This window comes from Miniopterus schreibersii, assembly GCF_964146895.1.
Source record: "Miniopterus schreibersii genome assembly, chromosome: 17".
NCBI lineage: Eukaryota > Metazoa > Chordata > Mammalia > Chiroptera > Miniopteridae > Miniopterus > Miniopterus schreibersii.
In genome coordinates this window covers 33,194,005-33,212,706 of record NC_138117.1, presented here as the reverse complement: position 1 = coordinate 33,212,706, position 18,702 = coordinate 33,194,005, and the positions used below count along the sequence as shown (strand labels likewise).

The 18,702-nt window shown below is 43.5% G+C and overlaps 1 protein-coding gene across 1 annotated transcript in view; it reads left to right on the top strand.

Moving 5' to 3' along the window:
• Positions 1-1,636: 1,636 nt before the first annotated feature.
• The window catches only part of ANXA13 (annexin A13), a gene marked incomplete at both ends in the record, with an annotated part of 44,523 nt that continues 27,457 nt past the window's right edge, over positions 1,637-18,702 (top strand). Inside the window, 2 exons of the mRNA XM_081116498.1 lie at positions 1,637-1,651; positions 2,783-2,905. Of these exons, the coding sequence (XP_080972624.1) occupies positions 1,637-1,651; positions 2,783-2,905 (138 nt within the window). The remainder of the gene's footprint in view (positions 1,652-2,782; positions 2,906-18,702) is intronic.

The following is an 18,702-nucleotide window of genomic DNA, read 5'->3' as shown; positions in this document are numbered from 1 at the left end:
ATTAACTATCTCGGATTGATTAAACAACCAAAACGAAAGCTGACTCTGTTCCCTCCTTACTCAATTCCAAATGGATCAAAGATGTAAGCCTTAAAAAGTGAAGTCATTAAAAGAACTCGAGGAAAATGTGCACAAAGTTTTAATCCTCTTAATGCAGAGATGTTTTTCTAAGCAAGCCAAGGAAAGAAAGAGTGATCTACTTAAATAATAAACGCTAACACTTTCTTCACACACACGTACACACTCAAAACATACTCAGAGACAAAAGACAAACAACACATTGAGGAAAAACAATTGTTACACTTGACCGAAGCCTTGCTATTATTATAAACCAAGTGTTGTTACAAATAAATAATGAAAACACTAATAACTCAAAGTAAAAATAAAGGACATACGCAGACCACAGAAAAATCCATGCAAATGGCTTTTTAAAAATGGGATATACGATTTTAGGAATATCAAAGGAAAGGAATGTACATTAAACAGTGAGGTAACCATTTTTCATCTTTGAAATTGGCAGAAATGAAAAACTTTAATAATGTTCAGTGTTGGCCGATATGTGGGGAAATGAGCACTGACATATTATCCTGGGGGTGGGGCACACGCTTTGTCTGTTGAAAGTCGGCCTCATCTGTCGGCTGGCCCTTGAGAGTGGTTCAGCATATTTATGTCCACGAGAAGGACAGCTTGGCAACATTTATTGGAATTTTAAACGCACATACTCTTTGGCCAGCAATTGCATCCTAACATTTTATCCTACAGATAAACAGGGACACATATGCAAAGATTCAGTGACCTTGAATAGTGGACTGATGAAATAAGGTTTGGTTCATACCCATAATAAACAACCACATGGCCAATGACATGTATGTGTTTAGCATATGAAGCATACAAGGTATGGAACAGAATGCATTGTACAAATTCATTTGTTGAGAGAGAAAAAAAGGAGTCCAGAGCTAAGAGATAAACATAAATAGAGAGACAGACACACATGGCTGTGTACACGTACCATTTCTGGAAGAATTAACAAGAAACCACGGGGGGAGGATCTGGGAGGTCAGGAGGCTTACTATTCATGGGAACTTTTCATATTATTAGAAAAAAAATTTACTAACTGCATGTATTACTTTTTAAAATTTAAAAACTAGCTAAATTATAAAAATGATGTTAGCATAACTCAGTGTAGACCTTCAAAGATTTTCTGTACCAATAATAGTGATGTTAGTAAAATAGATTTTTCAGTCGTTCTTGTTTGGGTAATGCTTTTATTATTACAAGGTATGAAATTTTAAATGAATATCTAACATTTTTTAAAAACACTCTTTCAATAATCCAGAAGTGAGAGAGGTTTAGCCCTTTAGTTGTAAAGAAGTTATTTAACTTAAAAAGCCTACTCTTGATTTTCTAATAAATATTTTATTTTAAAAAGGGCCTGCCAAGGCAGCTTGGACAAGTTAAGCTCATTTGTAGATATGGCCACTCCCTACCCATCCCCAACCATGTATTCAAATTCAATGCCAAAGGTTACTTATTAAACTAAAGAGATATTATGTCCTGGGAAAACCATTATAAATTTGGCCTTTAGGAGAGCTGATCTCTTAATAAAATACAGAACAACTATCTCAGAAAAACGAAAATGGGCAATCATCAGGTAAGTATTTATTGCCTTTGGGAATCAAACACAGTTTTCGTTTTGGTTATAGCATGTGTAGAAATTTAAACTATGAAATCATGATTGATACTTTTAGACTTTTGGGTTGTGATTACCCCTTATTACTGGTTTTCAAACAGCATCCCATGCTTTTAAAATGCTTTTGGAATATATTTTTTTCTCCATCAGTCTAAAACCTCTTAGGAGGGAGATTAAAATGCTTTTAGAAAAGTGTTTAAAATGGGGTGGTAAATAGTGCCCTGTAGAGAGAAAAATGGTTAATATGTATTTGTGGGATGAATAACTAGTGCTATTAGTAAATAGCAAAGCTGCACAAAAGTTCATAGACTATGATCATCAGGGTTTTGCAGGGAAGAGAGGGTCTTGTTGCAAATATCAGTAGATCAAGGTAAAAATACTTCTACAAGGCCATATAACTTGGATTGAAAGGTGAAAATATACCAGTATTATTTCTAAACAGAGTCAAACATCCAGATATTTGCAAATATCCATGAAACAGACTCAGTAGTTTACTTTTCTTCTGCAATGCCTAGGTTCATGTGAATGATATGTCTCAATCACTAGTAACCAACAAGTGACTAAAAGACTACCAGCTGGAACCAACTATCCACAGGGCAGGGCAGAGTAAAACCTTAAAAAATGAATAGCTAAAGCTGTTGAAATAAGAATTTTAATAAGGTCTTGCTGCATCTACTATAGCTTCCTGCAGCAAGAATGATTTATTAGGTGAACAGTAGGAGCAAAGAGAATAAAATTCCAAAATTGTATGTAAATTCTAACTTCGTTTATGTGGTTTTTTCCTTTGCTGTAAATTAAACTTACACTCATATGGTTGCAAACCTACAAATATCTTCTTCGGAAAGACATTATTTTTAAAATCATCTGTAAATAGCATTACACACTAGCCAAGATTATGAGCCTTCCTGTCAGTGTATCTTTCAGAGAAACTGAAACCTGTTCATAAAGTACTTAGATAGATGCAGAGGACAATCATGTGCCCTGCACTGGCAGTTTAGTAAGACATTGCATCCCTTGAAAGTCAACCCCACGGGGCAGCTGGCTTTTATGAGTGGAATAGCATTTTTATGTATTTCTCTTTTGAATCCTCAGAGCCAGTCTTACTGCCTCTCAAAAGGCAGCCAACAGTTGCCCAAAGAGGACACCCTACCCTCGGCAGTCGTACGGCCACTCTGCCCCTCTCCAGGGTGTGGACAGCCAGAAGCCCAGCAGCCTGTAAGCACTTTTTCTCCCTCCAAATCATAGGTATGAGTGGGCTCTCTTATGGGCCCAGTGTTACTCACCACTGACTTGTCATATTGGGCCCTCCACAACCCTCCAGTCTGAAAATGGCATCACCAGGCATGTACTTCCAAGCAGGGAAATATTGTCCCCAGAAAATGTTGGCTACGATATTTGCAGCTAATATGAAAATATAATCTAAGCACTGAGTTTACATTTCCAACAGAGTCCCCTTAACAGGGCCTTAAAATTCAGAACATGAGGCTACAATGTGGCCACAAGGACATTTTTGAAAATACTAAAGGAATTTAACATGTGCCAGTACTAATGCAATTTAACATGTGCCCAAGGAATGAGTATGTTCAAAGACTGTGTTTCTAAATGAGTAAATGCAAGACCTTTTGAAAGACAAAAAGTTGTCCCAGTAATGACTTAAATTATTTGCGTTAGGAAGTAACTTGAGTATGTACAAGTTTAAAACAATGCTTGTAGTTCTGAAGCAACTACACAACATAACAAATTTAAAAAATTAAATACTAGTCGGTGATGTGCAAATGTATGTTAATGATTTTATGTGATAGACAATGTTATTTTGCTGAGATTAAATGGTAGCGCTCAATGTAAAATGGTCCTGATTGCTATGATGTGGTTTCTTTGGGTGGCACCATGTGTGAAATATAACATGGTGAGTGACTTCTTAGCTCTTCTATTGCGTTTCTCTATCCAAACTACTGAGAAACTTTTATAAGACTCCATGTAATACAATTGGGCTTTCTCTTGGCTTAAATGCATAATTACTATATTAAACCTCCCCCTGTTTTTTGTTCTTTTATCACTAGCCTGCAACATTTAAAGTACGACTATTTTGCATTTATACAATCATAAGCAGAGAGAAAATGCAAGCATTGGAACCATGAGTCTTGGTCATGATTAGCCACCCTGATGATGTAATATGCTTTATATTAGTTTTTAAGTTATTATCAGCATTCACTACACTATTTAAGAAGCCTACCAGGGGAGTTTTGAATCCCCAAGAACATGTCCACAGACCAGGGTTCACAGATAACTGCTTGACAAACATTGTTCTAAAGCCAATAGAGTGTTGGCCAGGGGATTACATTTTCCAAGGTACTATAATACAGAATCCTAGCCAATTCTGAAAACTGAAAATTACTTTTTTTGCTTTGTGCTTTTCCCCTATCCTTTAGTCATCGTTAATTATTTTTTTGAACTGAAGACCTAGTGTTTGTGACTCACTTATTTGGAACAGTAATAAGATCCTGGCTTATTATGATTTGCTAAATCACACGATGTTCGAAGTCTGCTTTGCCTGGGGGGCATGTCCTTGTGCGCAATGAGCTTTGTGTATAGACAGAAAAATAAGATCCACAGAAAAATCCGCTTAGGTTCAGCCAGATGGCTCTCTATTCTACCGTGTGAGTTGTTTTCAAGTGAATCGAGATCTAGAGGAAAAGAGTATTGAGATCAAGAGACATGACTTTGCCATAGGGCTTGCCTGTAGGGAATTGGCAGGGTAATATAGAAGGAGCAGAGACATAGGGGACATTGATAAATATGGGGGTGATCACAAACTTAATAACTCTAATGATTCCGGAAAATTATTTTCAAGACTGATGAATGGGCACTAGACCGGTCTACAGCCTTGCTACTCAAAGGGTGGTCCCTAGATGGGTAGCGGCATCCACATTGTTGCTGGGATGCTTATTAGAAATGCAGAATCTCAGGCCCACCCAGACCTACTGAGTCAGAGTCTGCATTTTTAACAAGACCCTCAAGTGATTTTTATGTGCGTTGAAGTCTGAGAAGCACTAAACTGGGGAGCCAGTTCTCAGACTGGCTGCACACTGGGGATTTCTAGAAACCACTGATGCCTGAGTCCCACCCCCAGAGAGTCCAATTCATTAGTTTGGGGGTAGGCCTGGGCACTGGGATTTGTAAATGCTCCCCAGGAGATGCTAACGTGCAGCAGAGTTTGAGAAACACTGAACTGGAGCACACCCCCATCCTTAAGAGGACAGATCGGCACACTGCCCACAAAGGCAGGTGTCATCATGAGTGCCCATAAATGAAAACTTGTGAATGTGAGAACATCTGCTCAGCGACCTGCTGGGGTGTTTGTGCACATGCCATCTTTATGGCTTCCTTGTGCCAATATTTAGCCAACATAAATATTGTCTAAAAGGGAGACTTGGGACTTGCAGCCAGTGAGCACCAGCAAGATCAAATGAAGGTGGCTAGGAACACCTGGGAGCCATGTAAGGTCCAGATTCCAGAGAAAAGAAGGGAAGCTGTGGGGCAGGTAGAAATGTGACTGAGAATTTGGGATCAAAGGAAGTGTGGCTTTAACCAAAAGGGTGCATTAAAATATGATCCCAAAAGCCAAAGAAACATAGTGAGCCCCACGCAGAAACCAGGCAGAAACCATGCAGTCACACCTCCCCTTTCAGGAAACCTTTTATGAGGAAGTTAGTCCTTCAGGACACCACCACCAGTGTAAGAGGAAACAAAAGGCCCTCGGACGTCCAAACACGGCATCCACCACAGCACAGCTTCTGAATTTAAATACAGGTTTCCCATTCAAAGTCAGGATACATTTGAGACACAATTTCACGGGCCTGGTGTTGGGGATTTCTTGTGTATGGTAGGTAAAAACAGTCATTTTAAAGAGGTGGGGGAAAGGCTGCCCAGGACAAATACACAGGCAGAAGAAAGAACATGCAAACTGGAAACCTGATACAAGACGCTAAAACTGTGGTTGCGGGGGCCGCTTAGTGTAGGGGTTGGAATCCGAGGCGCCCCAGGGTGCGCCGGCCTGTAGGTCCCCACGCAGCAACGAGAAGCCCAGCTCCCGGGGATGGGGCACAGCCAGAGGTTTAAAGGGGCCCTCCAGCCGGCCGGCGTGGCTCAGCGGTGGAGCATGGACCTAGGATCTAGGAGATCGAGGTTCGATTCCCGGTCAGGGCACATGCCCTGGTTGCGGGCTCGATCCCCAGCAGGGGGCGTGCAGGAGGCAGCGGATCAGTGACTCTCATCATCGATGTTTCTATCTCTCTCTCTCCCTCTCCCTTCCTCTCTCTGAAATCTATAAAGATATGTTTTTTTTTAAAAGGGGAGGGGCCTTCTGAAACAATATGAGGATATGGGAAATTTGTCAAGTGCTTACTAAACTGTGAGCTGGTCCGAGGGGTTGGCTCTGGTCCTTGACACTGGAGTCCTTCACTCTACCTAGGACTCTACATGTGTTGTATCATTTAGTTTTCCCAAGAGTTTCATGAGGGAGACGCTATTATCCTTCCCCTTTTAAATACGGGGAAAGTGAGAAAAAGACAGGTTAGGCCACTGGTCCTAGGTTGTGCATCTAGTAAGAGGCAAAGCATGGATTTGGATTTAGGCACAAGCTCTTCACACTATGCCTGGGGCTCAGTGAAGGCTCATATTACACCAAGTGGAAGCTACACTGTTGGGATTTTTGCAACTATTGAAGTGGGCTGTCCCCTCATCATCTCCTCTCTACCCCACCCTGAGCTTCCTCTTTGTCCCCCAAGGTGGATTAGAGGCTCTATCTCAATGCTTCCATAGTACTCTGGGTATAAGGCCATCCTTCCTCTCCCACGTGGTTTTAGAACTGTTGATACATCCCCCGGGCACTGGATTGAGGTTCTCCAGAGGCAGAACTCTGTCTTTTTCATCTCTGCGTTCCCATTAACAGCACAATGCCTGGCACATAGCAAATGCTCAATAAACATTTGATGAATTCATCAATTCATTAAATTTTCTAAGTGAGCCTTAAACAAATGTTTTACTCAATGGAAGTCCAAATTCCTTTGTCCACTTACACCTCCAGACCCATGTGTGGGTAGGGTCCTGGCATCTATATTTTTTAAGATTCCCCAAGTGATTCTAATGTGTCCTAAGTTCAGAAACATGGGTCCATTACCACTATGCTTCTAGTGCAATGGTTCCTAAACGTGGTCCCTGGACCAGCATCATGGGTATAATCTAGGATCTTGTTAGGAATGCAAATTTTGGGGCCCCACCCAAGATCTACTAAAACTGAAAATCCAGCAATCTGCAGCTGAAGAAGCCCTCCAGGTGATTCGGATGTTCCTTCAAGTTTGAGAAGCAATGTGGAAGCGCAAGGCTCTCACAGGCCTAGGCTAGAGCTGTGCCCCTGCCTTGACCATGAACCACTCCCGCCATTCAGCCGAAAGAGATCCCTGGATGATGGCATTTAAAAACTACTTAGCCCCATGCCCTCCTCCCCAGGCTTCTCACATCAAATGCAACCCAGGGAACTGCCCCTTTCTGCTCCCTCCTCCCCCCACCCCAGGCTGCACTCTCTCCCACCTCATCCTAGAGCTGAGAAAAGGCAGTGAGAGGAGTCCCTCTGCCAGCATAGGGGAAGGAAACCACTCTCTGTCTTTTCAGTCAATTTTACGTATCGGTTTAGAGAAATTATTATGAGCCAGGTACTGTTTGAGGCTCTGTAGGTAACAAAGAGTAAGAAAAGCCCACAGTCCATGCTTTCAGATGGCTCACAGTCTAGAAAGAGAGGCAAACAAACGAATAATTATAATGATGTGTGATGGATGTACTAATAGAAATGTGTCCATGGTAACTAAGTTCAGAAATTAGACAGTGGAGGGAATGATTCTGTGCAGGAGAAATGAGGGGACCACACTTTGAGAAGCACCCCCTTAGGCAATTGGGAAGCTTCAGTGGATCTCAGACAAGGCAATGACAGGGTCAGAGCTGCGCTTCGGAAGGATCATGCTGGAAGCTGGTGGAGAAAGGTTTAGAGAGAAATACAACCTAAGGCAAGTAAAGCACTTGGGAAGCAGTGGCCCTGGAGAAAGATGACGAACCTCTGTCCCCAATAAAACAATGACCATGGAATTGGAGAAGAAGGCAGAGTAAAAGGTCAGATCAACATAACTTGTGACTGATGGATATGGGAAAACTGAAGTGACTCCCAGCTACCTGGCTTGTGCACCCAGGTGGGTGGTGGTGCATCCTGGGGATAAGGTGAGGGGAGGTCTGCAAGGTTAGAGGATGAGTTTGGTTTGGGGGTCTGCTGAGTTGGAGGTATCTATGGTATACCTGGGTATAAGGCCTAGCAAATAGCTGGATCTGAAACTCAGAGAGAAGTCTGGGTTTGGGGTAGTTTGGGAGGTATGGATTCACAGTTATTGCTGTTTGTTTGCTTTGTTTTTAAGATAATATGTGTTTGATTACAAGTAGCAGACAGACAGACTGCCAGACTAACAGTGGCTTAAATAACAAAGACATTTAATTATCAACCCTAACAGGAAGTCTGAAAGGAAGGGGTTCCAGTGTGGGTTCCACAGTTCATTAAGGACCCATTAAGGACCCCATCTGCCTTCCCATTCTGCACCCTTGATGTGCTGGCAGCATCTTCCTTCGTGGGTGCAAGACAATGGTCATGTGCTCAAGTTAATGATCGCACACGATAGGGTCACACGCAAGAAGGAAGGTGATAGAGAAAAAAGTGCCTTTTTCCTTGTGTACCACACTCCTGTCAGTGAGGAAAATCTTTTTGGAAAGCCCAAGCAGACATTCTTTTTTATCTCATTGGCTAGAATTGGTCAAAAGCCCATCCCTGGACCAATCCCTGGCAAAGGGGAAGAGAACAACCATGAATCAGGACTCGTCCCCAGAGCTTCTCTCTCTCCCCTCTCTCTTCCTCTCTTCTCTCTCTCTCTCTCTCTCCCTCTCTCTCTCTCTCTGTTGGCTCATCCTCTCCTACTGAAAATGAGCTTTTCCTTTTCAATGGCATGGGAGACAAAAGGAGTTGGTGAGAGGGAGGCATGGCCACAGATAGTTCAGGCTCCACAGGGAATTCCATGGCCTCAAATAGATCCAGATTAAGAACCTCAAGGAAAAGAGTTTCGTTCTCTAAACATCTATCCATAAAATGTCAGAGAAGGATTCTGATTGGCTTGGGCCGTATACCTACTCCGTGGTCTACCACTGTGGCCAAGGTTGGCCTTACCTATATTTGGGAGTGGGGGGATATTGCTTTATCATTATTGCTTTCTTGTAACTATTATTTTTATTAATATTCCTACTAATGCTGCTGCTGCTACCATTAGATGGGCTGGAATGGAAAGAGAATTAAGAGTTGAAGATGAGCTAGAAAGGCAGTAAAATCATCCACCTTTCCGGTGATGGGGGTTTGGATGGTTGTGGTGGGAATGAGAAGAAAGATAAAAATGTTAAAAATGTTTAAAGGAAGAATTAATAGGTGTGGATCCAATGCACATTTAAACTCTCTTACCAGGGGGAATAATAACACCCATTGTTTTTATTCTGATGGAGACAGAACTTCGCTCAAAGCAAATTTAGCTATTTCACCTTGTTTCCTTTTCAGCAAATCAGAACTTGCTCATGTTATTGATTATGCTCTACTGCACAGCACCATTCGATGCTTCAGTGGCTCAGCTCAACCACCAATATTTTCTCTTTTCAATTCCATCTGCCCACTTATCATTGACTCTGGAGGATTCCAGACCACACTAGCTTCTTTTATTCCTGTAAGCAATGAGTCCCAAGTTCATACCTTCATTAAATTGGCAAAGAAAACAGCCTTTGGCAATAGAAGAAGGAAATGGATAATTCTTTTCTAGTGAGGAAAGTGCTTCATTTTTCATAACTCTTGAAGGCATGGTTTCTTTCACAGTTGAGAAATAGTCATCATCTCCCCCCCAGCACACCATCCTCCGGGTTCACTCTTGTTGATGCAGTAATTGGATAGCTGGAGGTTTAACACTCTCCAGGGGTCTCTGACTCTCCAAGCAGTCTGTGGACAACCTCAAAGCAGACAGTCATTTTCCCCAGGACCCAAAAGCTCCTTTCCAGACAATGCATGTTATTCTGCCTCTAGAGGGACTCTGAGTTCTCCAGGCCAACGTGATACCAAAGGGCCCCTGAGAATGAGTCAGCTGAGGCTGCTGGGTGAGGCTGTGGGGCCTCCAACAACAGGGATGGATGCAGACAAAGAGGCAGGGGGGTGATGACAGACCTCTCCCTGTGGACTGACTTTAACTCAAACACTTCCTCCTACCTACCTCATCCTTGCACTCTTCTTTCAGATTTGTCATCTGGGCTGCTTTGCAAAAAAATAAAATAAAAAAATAAAAATTAAAGACACGATGGCCCACTTCTAATCTTGCTTTTTAGGTAACCACAGCAATCTATTCTTTGTGACCGGGGGTATTGCTTTAGTCAGCACCTAGGTCCCATTTACCAGGAGAAGCACAGCTCTCTCAAGACCTTTTAAACTAACATGTTGACAGAATTTTTTCTACCACTAGGCCAGGGTTGTAGACCCTTAGCACATTAGATCTTGGCGCTATTGACATTTGGTGCCAGGTATCTTTGTTGTGAGGGGCTATTCTGCCCCTTGTAAGATGTTTAGCAGAATCCCTGCCCTCTATGACTAGATACCAGTAACACCTCCCCTATCTGTAACAACCAAAAATGTCCCCAGGGAGGCAAAATTGCTCCTGGTTGGTTGAGAATCATCATTTCATTAGACATAGATGGGAAAGCAAGGCTATGGGGTAGGAGGTGTCCCCATAATATCTTTTTCTGGCTGTTAGCCTATTAGTAACTTCTGATGGCCAGGGTGAGAAGGGCTTTTCTACAAAAGCACCCAGAAATTAGGCTGATGAGCTGCTGGTTTTCCTGCTTAGATGAGCAACACTCACCTGGAAGGACACTGACTGAAACTCACCTCTCCTCAGTTTGGGCATAGCCCTCAAAGGGCTGCCCCATTCAGGCTCCCTATACCAGAGCTCAGTGCATGGTAGGCCCATCACACTGGATGCAATTCTGAGTATATTGTCAGTGCCTTCAGGAATAATGGTGCCTACCACCTTAGGGCCCTGAAGGGTCTTAAGGTCAGATCTTCTTAAGGTCAGGTCTCAACCCCATAGTCACCTTTGACTGGTATCACAGTGACACGTATAACCCAGAGCATAGCCTAAGAAAGCTTATTTTTCTGGAAATGACCTAACTATACCAATCTTCATTAAAAGATTTTCTTAATGTGCCAACACATAAATAATCTCAAACTTAGGAGAAAAGTCCGTTTTCAATCAAGAAAGTTTCATTCAGTGTTCATAGTCATGGTCAACATATGTAAGTAAATCATATTGGGATCTGATCCAAGTGGATGTTTTGGGGTTTTTTGTGTTGTGTTTTTTTCCAGCCTCATCTGCCAAATGATGCAAATATTCCTACTCATTTAGACTGATGGCCAATACTTAATTTATACATGACATTTTAAAATTGTGTCTCTGAAAAGATGGATCAAGAACAATAAACTGCTCCGCACATTCTCAGCACCCTTCTAAGGTTGAGCAGAGCTCAGGCTTCCTAATACTTTCCTGGCTATCTGGTCTACCTTCTTGATGACTAGGTTTCTAAAGAGGGGTCCAAGTGGAAAGAGGGTCTAAGAATGGAGGAATCGCCTTTGCCATAGTCAGTGTGACCAGGGAGAATCCTAATTAAAATGGAGCAATAACTACATGGTTTTAATGCCAGATATTCTTCTAAGATTGAACCTGTGCCAACAGACTATACTGCAATATTTTTTTTTGATTCAATGGTTTTAATTTTTCTCTGACAAGCATTTGAGTAGATTTTGATTTAAACTCCCTACCCCAAAGCAAGACTTTATCAAATTTATTGTCCCAAGGAAACTGTGCCCAAGAAACAGTCAACTTAATAAAACAATATCCCACTAATCACCCAACATTCATGTTTAAAAATGTGAATGGCCCCTCTGTTCTGTTTCAAATTGCCCATCAGTGTCTACCAAACACATCTGTGTAAATGTCACCAGGATGTTTTCTGGCTCTGAATTCATGAACTTCAATAGCACAATACTTTGCATTCATACTAACTGGTTTCAAAGTACAAATAAGTGATCAGTTAGAGGTTTAAAAATTATCCTGAGAGAAAGGAGTTTAGGGTTTTTCCAAAAGCAAGTAACCTTGGGAAGATGATTTAACCAGGCTTCAGTTATCTGTAAAATATGGGGGTTAGGTACACTCACTGTTTCTCAAAGTTCAGATGTCAGTATAATCTTTACACAGCTAGTAAGTGACGAAATTCAAACTTACACAACCTGGATCCAGAATTATACATATTATATATTATATACCACATATATATATTTTTTAATCTACTGTGAATAATGCCACAATGAATCACATTGTCTTATTTCATCTTCCTGAGCGTCTGCTGGGTAGGGCAGGAATTGGTCCCAGTTTACAGATTCGAAGCAGAAAACATGATTCCACTTGGCCCAGAAGAAACATTGGGAGCAGAACTGGACAAGGCCTCTCCTGCACACTGTTTGCACACAGGAGCAGCTGTCTTGTTGGCCTTGCAAATAGTGGTAACCAGTCTTTATCTTTTATTTCACTTCCTACTGTCTCATTGTCAAGAACATTTATAATCCCACAAGCTATGCAAGGTGTCCTTGGCTTCCCTGGTCATCAGACAAGTAGCAGGTCTCAACTGGTGTTTCTGTAAAAGACCAGCATTCTAAGGTTTGAACTGAGCTTTTCTACCATTAAATTTTTTTTATTTTGTTTTGACAAGGACAAAAAAAATTAGTTAATAAGTTAATAGTAGTTTCTGGATCCAGATTCGTGTAGGCTTGAATCCCATCACTTACTAGCTGCGTGACTTCAAGCAAGTTACTAACCTCTTTGTGTCTTGGTTTTCTCATCTGCAAAATAGGAGGTAATAATACCTATCTCGTATGGTTGTTGTGAGGATTAAATGAGTTATAATATGTAAGGTGTTTGGATCAGTACCTGGCACATAATAAGTGTTTTAACGTCTGCTGTCCTTCTCAATTTTATGTGTTTTTCCCCCATAAATTTCTCTTAAACTCTTAGCTCCTGCTACTACTTATTGATAAGTACAAAATGGTTTCTGATTTTGGACACAATTATCTAATCAGTTTTAATGGTGCCATGTCAAGAGTTTATTCAATACTCCATAGGAATCAGGTCAAGGTGGAAGGAAGTGATAAGAATAACACTGAGCACTCACCATGTGCCAAGCATCCTGCCAAACACTTTTGATACAAATCCTTAAAACAACCCACAAGAAGGTACTGTTATTACCACCTTTCAAATGGGAAAACAGAGACTTAGAAAGTATAAGGAGAGAAATAACATCATAACAAGCTCAAGGGTGGATATCTTGGGAAAGAGGTACCCATATGACCTCAAGGAAGTCTCTTTCCCAAACTGGACCTCAGTTTCCCCAACTTAATGATCTTAAAATCTACACAAAACAAGTTTAGCCTAAATTGCCAAAATTAGCTCAAGGTACCATTAACTAGCAGTGAGAATGGTCATTTCTTACAGTGAGGAGATTTCAGGGGAGTCCAAGGCTCTCCCCAGCACAACCCTCACCTGCCCCCATATTGCTCCTGCTAATAAGCCCATGCCACCACCAGGTTTTAATCCTGGTTCTCATTTTTAATCTCCTCAGTCTCCACCTGATTTCATGTCAGCCTGAACAGCAGCCCTCTTTAGATAAGTGTACAATGAGCCCTCTGCCCTCTGCTCCCAGCACTTCCTCAGAGCCCTGCTGTCTCAGAGCCCAGGCTCCAAGCAACCACTTTCAAATATTTACTGAGCAGACTGCAGCGAGCCAGGGCAACTCCACTAGAAAGAGCAAACAATCAAAATGCCACTCCCATTACATTTTGATAACACTTCAGAGTTTACAAATGACCCTGACATGCTATGTCACCAAGCATCCCACCTCCTACGTGCCATCAGTCTAGTGCTCGCTGTAATCTGGCACCCGCCACTGCGTCCCGAACACCATTGCCTCCCCACCTCCCACCACGTGAGAGCAGCTGCATCTCTACTTTATTTTTTTTAATTTTTATTATTATTATTATTTTGCTTCTCCACTTGAAAGACAGATGGCAAAGGCTCAAAGAGATGGGCCAGCTTCCCCAGCCTCAGACAACCTGCGAGGGCGAAGTGTAACTGAACACAGTAGGTCTGACTCCCAAGACCATGTCAGGTCATCATGTCATGTTTAGATCAATCGTGCTTGCTCTGCAGTGGCCCAGGGACAGGTCATAGTAAGCACGTATGCGCGCCGACTCCGAAAGCATCATGCTGTAGCTCGCTCTGGAATGTCCTTCCCCCACCCCACCCCTCCTCTTCCTCATTTCCCCTGCCTGACTTCTAGGCAGCTTTCAAAAACCAGCACCAATATCAACTTCTCCATAAAAATCCCTTTTTCTCTCCTCAGCTCTTTGCACCCAACTGTTTACCGCACCTAATGCAGTTGTCATTTATCTATTTCCATGTTTATTTTCCTGGGAATAGGACTGGGTTTCTTAGGTCATTAGGGGCCCCTGGCCTGGAGTAGTGAACACCACATAATAGATCTTCAATACTTGTCTGTTGAGTGGGAGAAGGAGAGTAGGGAAGGAGGGAGCAAGGAGAGGGAAAGAAAGGGAAGGAGAGAGCAGGGAGGGAGGGAAGGAGGGAGCAGGGAGAGGGGAAGGAGGGAGCAGGGAGGGAAGGAGGGAGGGACCCTTCTGTTCCGAGGACAGGCTGATTTTTAATGCTTTTTAGTGAGTTCACATGCTTCTTGAAAGGCAGAGTAGTCTTATTTTCCACTTTTGATGCCATCCAAATAGAAGACCAAGTCACCAGGACTGACAAGAGGAGTGCACTTAAATATGAGTGTACTTAAGGCTGGGTCCTGGAAAACCCTGGTTACCAAATAATACACAAAGCAACTGCTGTGCACGCCATATCTGTCAGCTAACTTGTTCGCAAACCCCATGCCCGGGGTTTGCTGCAAGCTGGGGGGAGATCTTTAAGTGTCCCTTTCAACCGGAAGAGCTAAGACTTCCTTAAATTGCACTGGGACAGAAGGCCTTGCTCTCACGTCTGCTTCTCCATTCTGCGTTTCCCCCTGCGGGTGTCAGAACTGGATAACCCAGAGCCGACCTTCCTCCAGGGCAGTGGATGTGCTGATGCTGGACTTTCCCGGAGTCAATTCCCAGAGTTGGCGTTTTCTTTCCACCCAGGTGACACTGCTTCTGAGGCTTATAGCACCTCAGTTTATTTTCTATACCTCCTTCCTCTAGAGAAATGGATCATTCACTTCCTTATTTTAGAGGCAGGAACATAGGGACACAGAGAAGTGACACATAGACAAAGAGAAGTGACACGCACACGTTAGAAGGAAGAAAAGCCAAGATCAACAATCCCCAGCTTGTCCATGCACCAGGCAGGGCCGTCTGTGGAGTGAATAACATCTGGTCCCATGGTGCCCCTGCCAGACTGGCTCTGGCCACACTGCACCAAGGTTGTGTCTCACACTCCGTGAGGTGGGAATTGCCACCCTTGTCAAATGAGACTGATTAACAAAGTGTGGCCTTGGTGTGTCATCCCAAGTGCCCAGGACTTCAAAGCCTGAATTGTTAACCACTTAACTGCCCCGTGTGAAATATACGCCTGGAACTCTAGATCGAAACTGCAGGGCACCAGTGGAAAACCGACCTTCAGAGTGCCACTGACAGATGAAAGCCCCTCAAGCAAGAAAGGGTATAAAATATTCTGGAAGGTTCATTGGTGATCTTCCTTCAACAAATATTGTTTACATTCATTAAGCACATGCTCTCTGCTAGGCTTCATTTTAGATGCTTTGCACAAATGACTTCATTTAAATTCTCACACAAGACTTGTGAGGTAGGCACTATTATCACCCCCATTTTACCATAAAGAAACCGCAGCACAGAAGGGTTCCCAAACCTGCCCAAGGCCCCTAAGTAATAAGCAGTCACACTGGGATTCAAATCCAGTATGACTAGAAAGCCATGTTTTTAAACTAGACTATTATATCTCGATGGCCACCTGGTGAATCAAAATTTGCAGAATTGAAATCTAAACAGGACAGAAAAACCAAGGGATGGCCCAAAGAAGCAGAGGAAGGACTGGCATCTCTGTGGCCCCTCTATCTCTCCGGCTTTTGAAATGTTATGTCATGTAAGCCTCCAACTGAAACTGGACACAGTCGGTCCAGGATGCGTGTCTGTGGCTATTTCAGCCAATTAAGCAGAGACAAAGTTGAATCATATTGGAGCATTTATTCCATTATTGCTGGCAAAATGGGAGAGCAGTGGGCTTTGTCCACATAAAATCTGCTCTGCCCTTCCCTTATTATCTGGCTGGTTATATAGGGCTGCATGCAAGGGGGTAGGGGGCGGGTAGAAGGATGGCTGCAGGGTCTGTGGTCCTGTGTCTCCTTCCAGAATCTTGAAAACAAGGTAGTTAATTTTCAATGGTGTTAAAACCCAGTTCCACCAGTTCCTAGGACCTGTGAATGGTCAGGATTCCCAAGGTAAACTCCTGGAGTGGGGTCAGGCTCCAGGCACAGCAACCAAATCAAAGTGAATCCTGTCCTTTGTTCTCAAAATGCATTTTCTTTTCTGAGCAATGGACCCATCCAGGCCCCCAGGTGTCTCTTATCTTTTTACAGCTCCATTTTTCTTCTTACAGCACATCTTCCAGTTTTCTGGGGTCTGTAAGAAAAACCTCATACCTATAGTTAGTAAGGTGAATGATCATTAAACAACTATGGTCCTGTTTCTATTAGGTGCCCCCTTCCTTTCACAGTCACGGTCAACAGAGCACGCTCAACATCTCTGCCCCCAACACAACCTGACAAAGCAGACACCGCCCTCACTTCACAGATAAGAAAGTGGAAGCTGAAGGTTAATGGTCCAAGGTCACGTGGCTGCTAGGGGGCAGAACCACATTTAAACTTGGATTCATGTGGGCTGAAAGCCCAGACTTCTGTAATCATTTTTATTAGCATCTAACATCTTGTCTTTTTTATGTGTCTCCTGAGTACCAGTGCAAATCCTATTTAAAAAACAACAACAAGTCTATTATGACTTGTAGTTGAAAGCAAGTGAAAGTGCCTGTGTATTTGCCTGAACCCTCACGAACGTGTCCATCACCGTCCTGGAGCCCCCTGCACCCCATGTGGTGTCTAACTCACATTCCTGCAGATCTGCTTCATGTGGAAGTTCTGCTCCACGGCCTCAGGTTTCAAAAATGAAATCTCCTGATTGGCAAACAGGCCCGAGGCCCCAAAGTCAGCTAACAATGAACAATGGGTGTGGAATGTCCGCTCCCTATACGGTCCAGAGGAGCTGCTTACCCCGCTCATGGGAACGCGCCAAGGACACTCCGTCGCATCAACACTGGCCCGCACTGGTGAACATGCCCATTGTGGAGGCGGCCCTGCCACACAGAGGGGAAAATTCCAAGCAGACTGTTTTCTTTTTCCCTTTTTTTTTTTTTAAAAAAAAAAAAAATCACATCACATGATCCCTTCATGCTGATTTAAATGCCCTGCTGTAAAGAGGAACAAGACCAGATTCTGTCTGGATCAGGAAAGCGAACCAGCATGGCTAACAGGGGTTTCTAGAAGGAACTAGAGGATGGGAACTTAGCCCTGCTGATGGGCATGCACCAGATATAGACTTCTATGCCACATTATTTGTTAAGCAAAAAAGAAAGAAATTAAGTCTCACTACACCTTTATTCTTAACAAGAGGGTCAACGCTCTCCCACTGCAGCCCCCAGACAGCACTGTTATTTTGGTCTGAATGGGGCTTATCTTCCGGCCCTGGATAAACAAACTGGGCATGTTCAGAGGCTCTTTTCCCATCCCTCCACTCCTGTGACTCTATTTTATCATGGAATCACCTTAGGAAAACAGTGAGAGACTAGATGCGGGAATGTCATTTCATACCTGACAGAGTCAGACAGTCCTGGTTCCAGCCCTGGCTGTGACTCAGCCACCGCCCTGCCAGGTGATCTTGAACAAGTCTCCACGTGGCAGCTGCAAGCCCTGGCTGCATCTTTGTGCAAAGGAGGAAAAAGTGTCCCTCTGAGCAAGAAGCAGCTCTGCCAGCACAGGCGCGGCAAGTGTAACCCCGGCTGGACTCCAGGCCCAGTGCCCCGGAGGGCCCTGGCCGAGGGCACAACCTCATGGCCGTTCACAGAGCCCTGTGTCTCTGTTTCAATTTGTCAGTTGTGAAGTGGGACAGATAATAGTTCTCTGGACTGATGAAGCTGAAATGACATCCAGAACATTATATGAATCGGCCTGTTAATAAGAGACTTCTTCTATTCTGGTTCAATTCCACCTCACTTCCTGAGCTCTCTTTAATACTTCTAATGAAAAGCAAGGACACCATTTACGCCTCCGAGATTACATCCCGCAGTCCCACACTTGGAGAACTACTCCTTCCAGACTTCGGTCAAAAAGCAGGGTGGGCCCGGCCGGGCGTGGCTCAGAGGTTGAGCGTCCACCTAGGATCCAGGCGATCGGGGTTCGATTCCTGGTCAGGGCACATGCCCGGGTTGTGGGCTCGATCAATGACTCTCACATTGATGTTTCTCTCCCTCTCTCTCTCTCTCCCACTCTCTCTGAAAAGCAATGGAAAAAATGTCCTCAGGTGAGGATTAAAAAAATAAAAGCAGGGTGGGTGCCCTGGCCACCATGGTTCAGTTGGTTGGGCATCACCCTTGCACGGAAAGGTTGCAGGTTGGACTTCTGGTCAGGGCACATGCCCGGGTTGCGGGCTCCATCCCCAGCAGGAGGTGTGCAGGAGGCAGCCAATTGATGTTTCTCTCTCACATAGATCTTTCTCTCTCCCTCTCCTTTCCTCT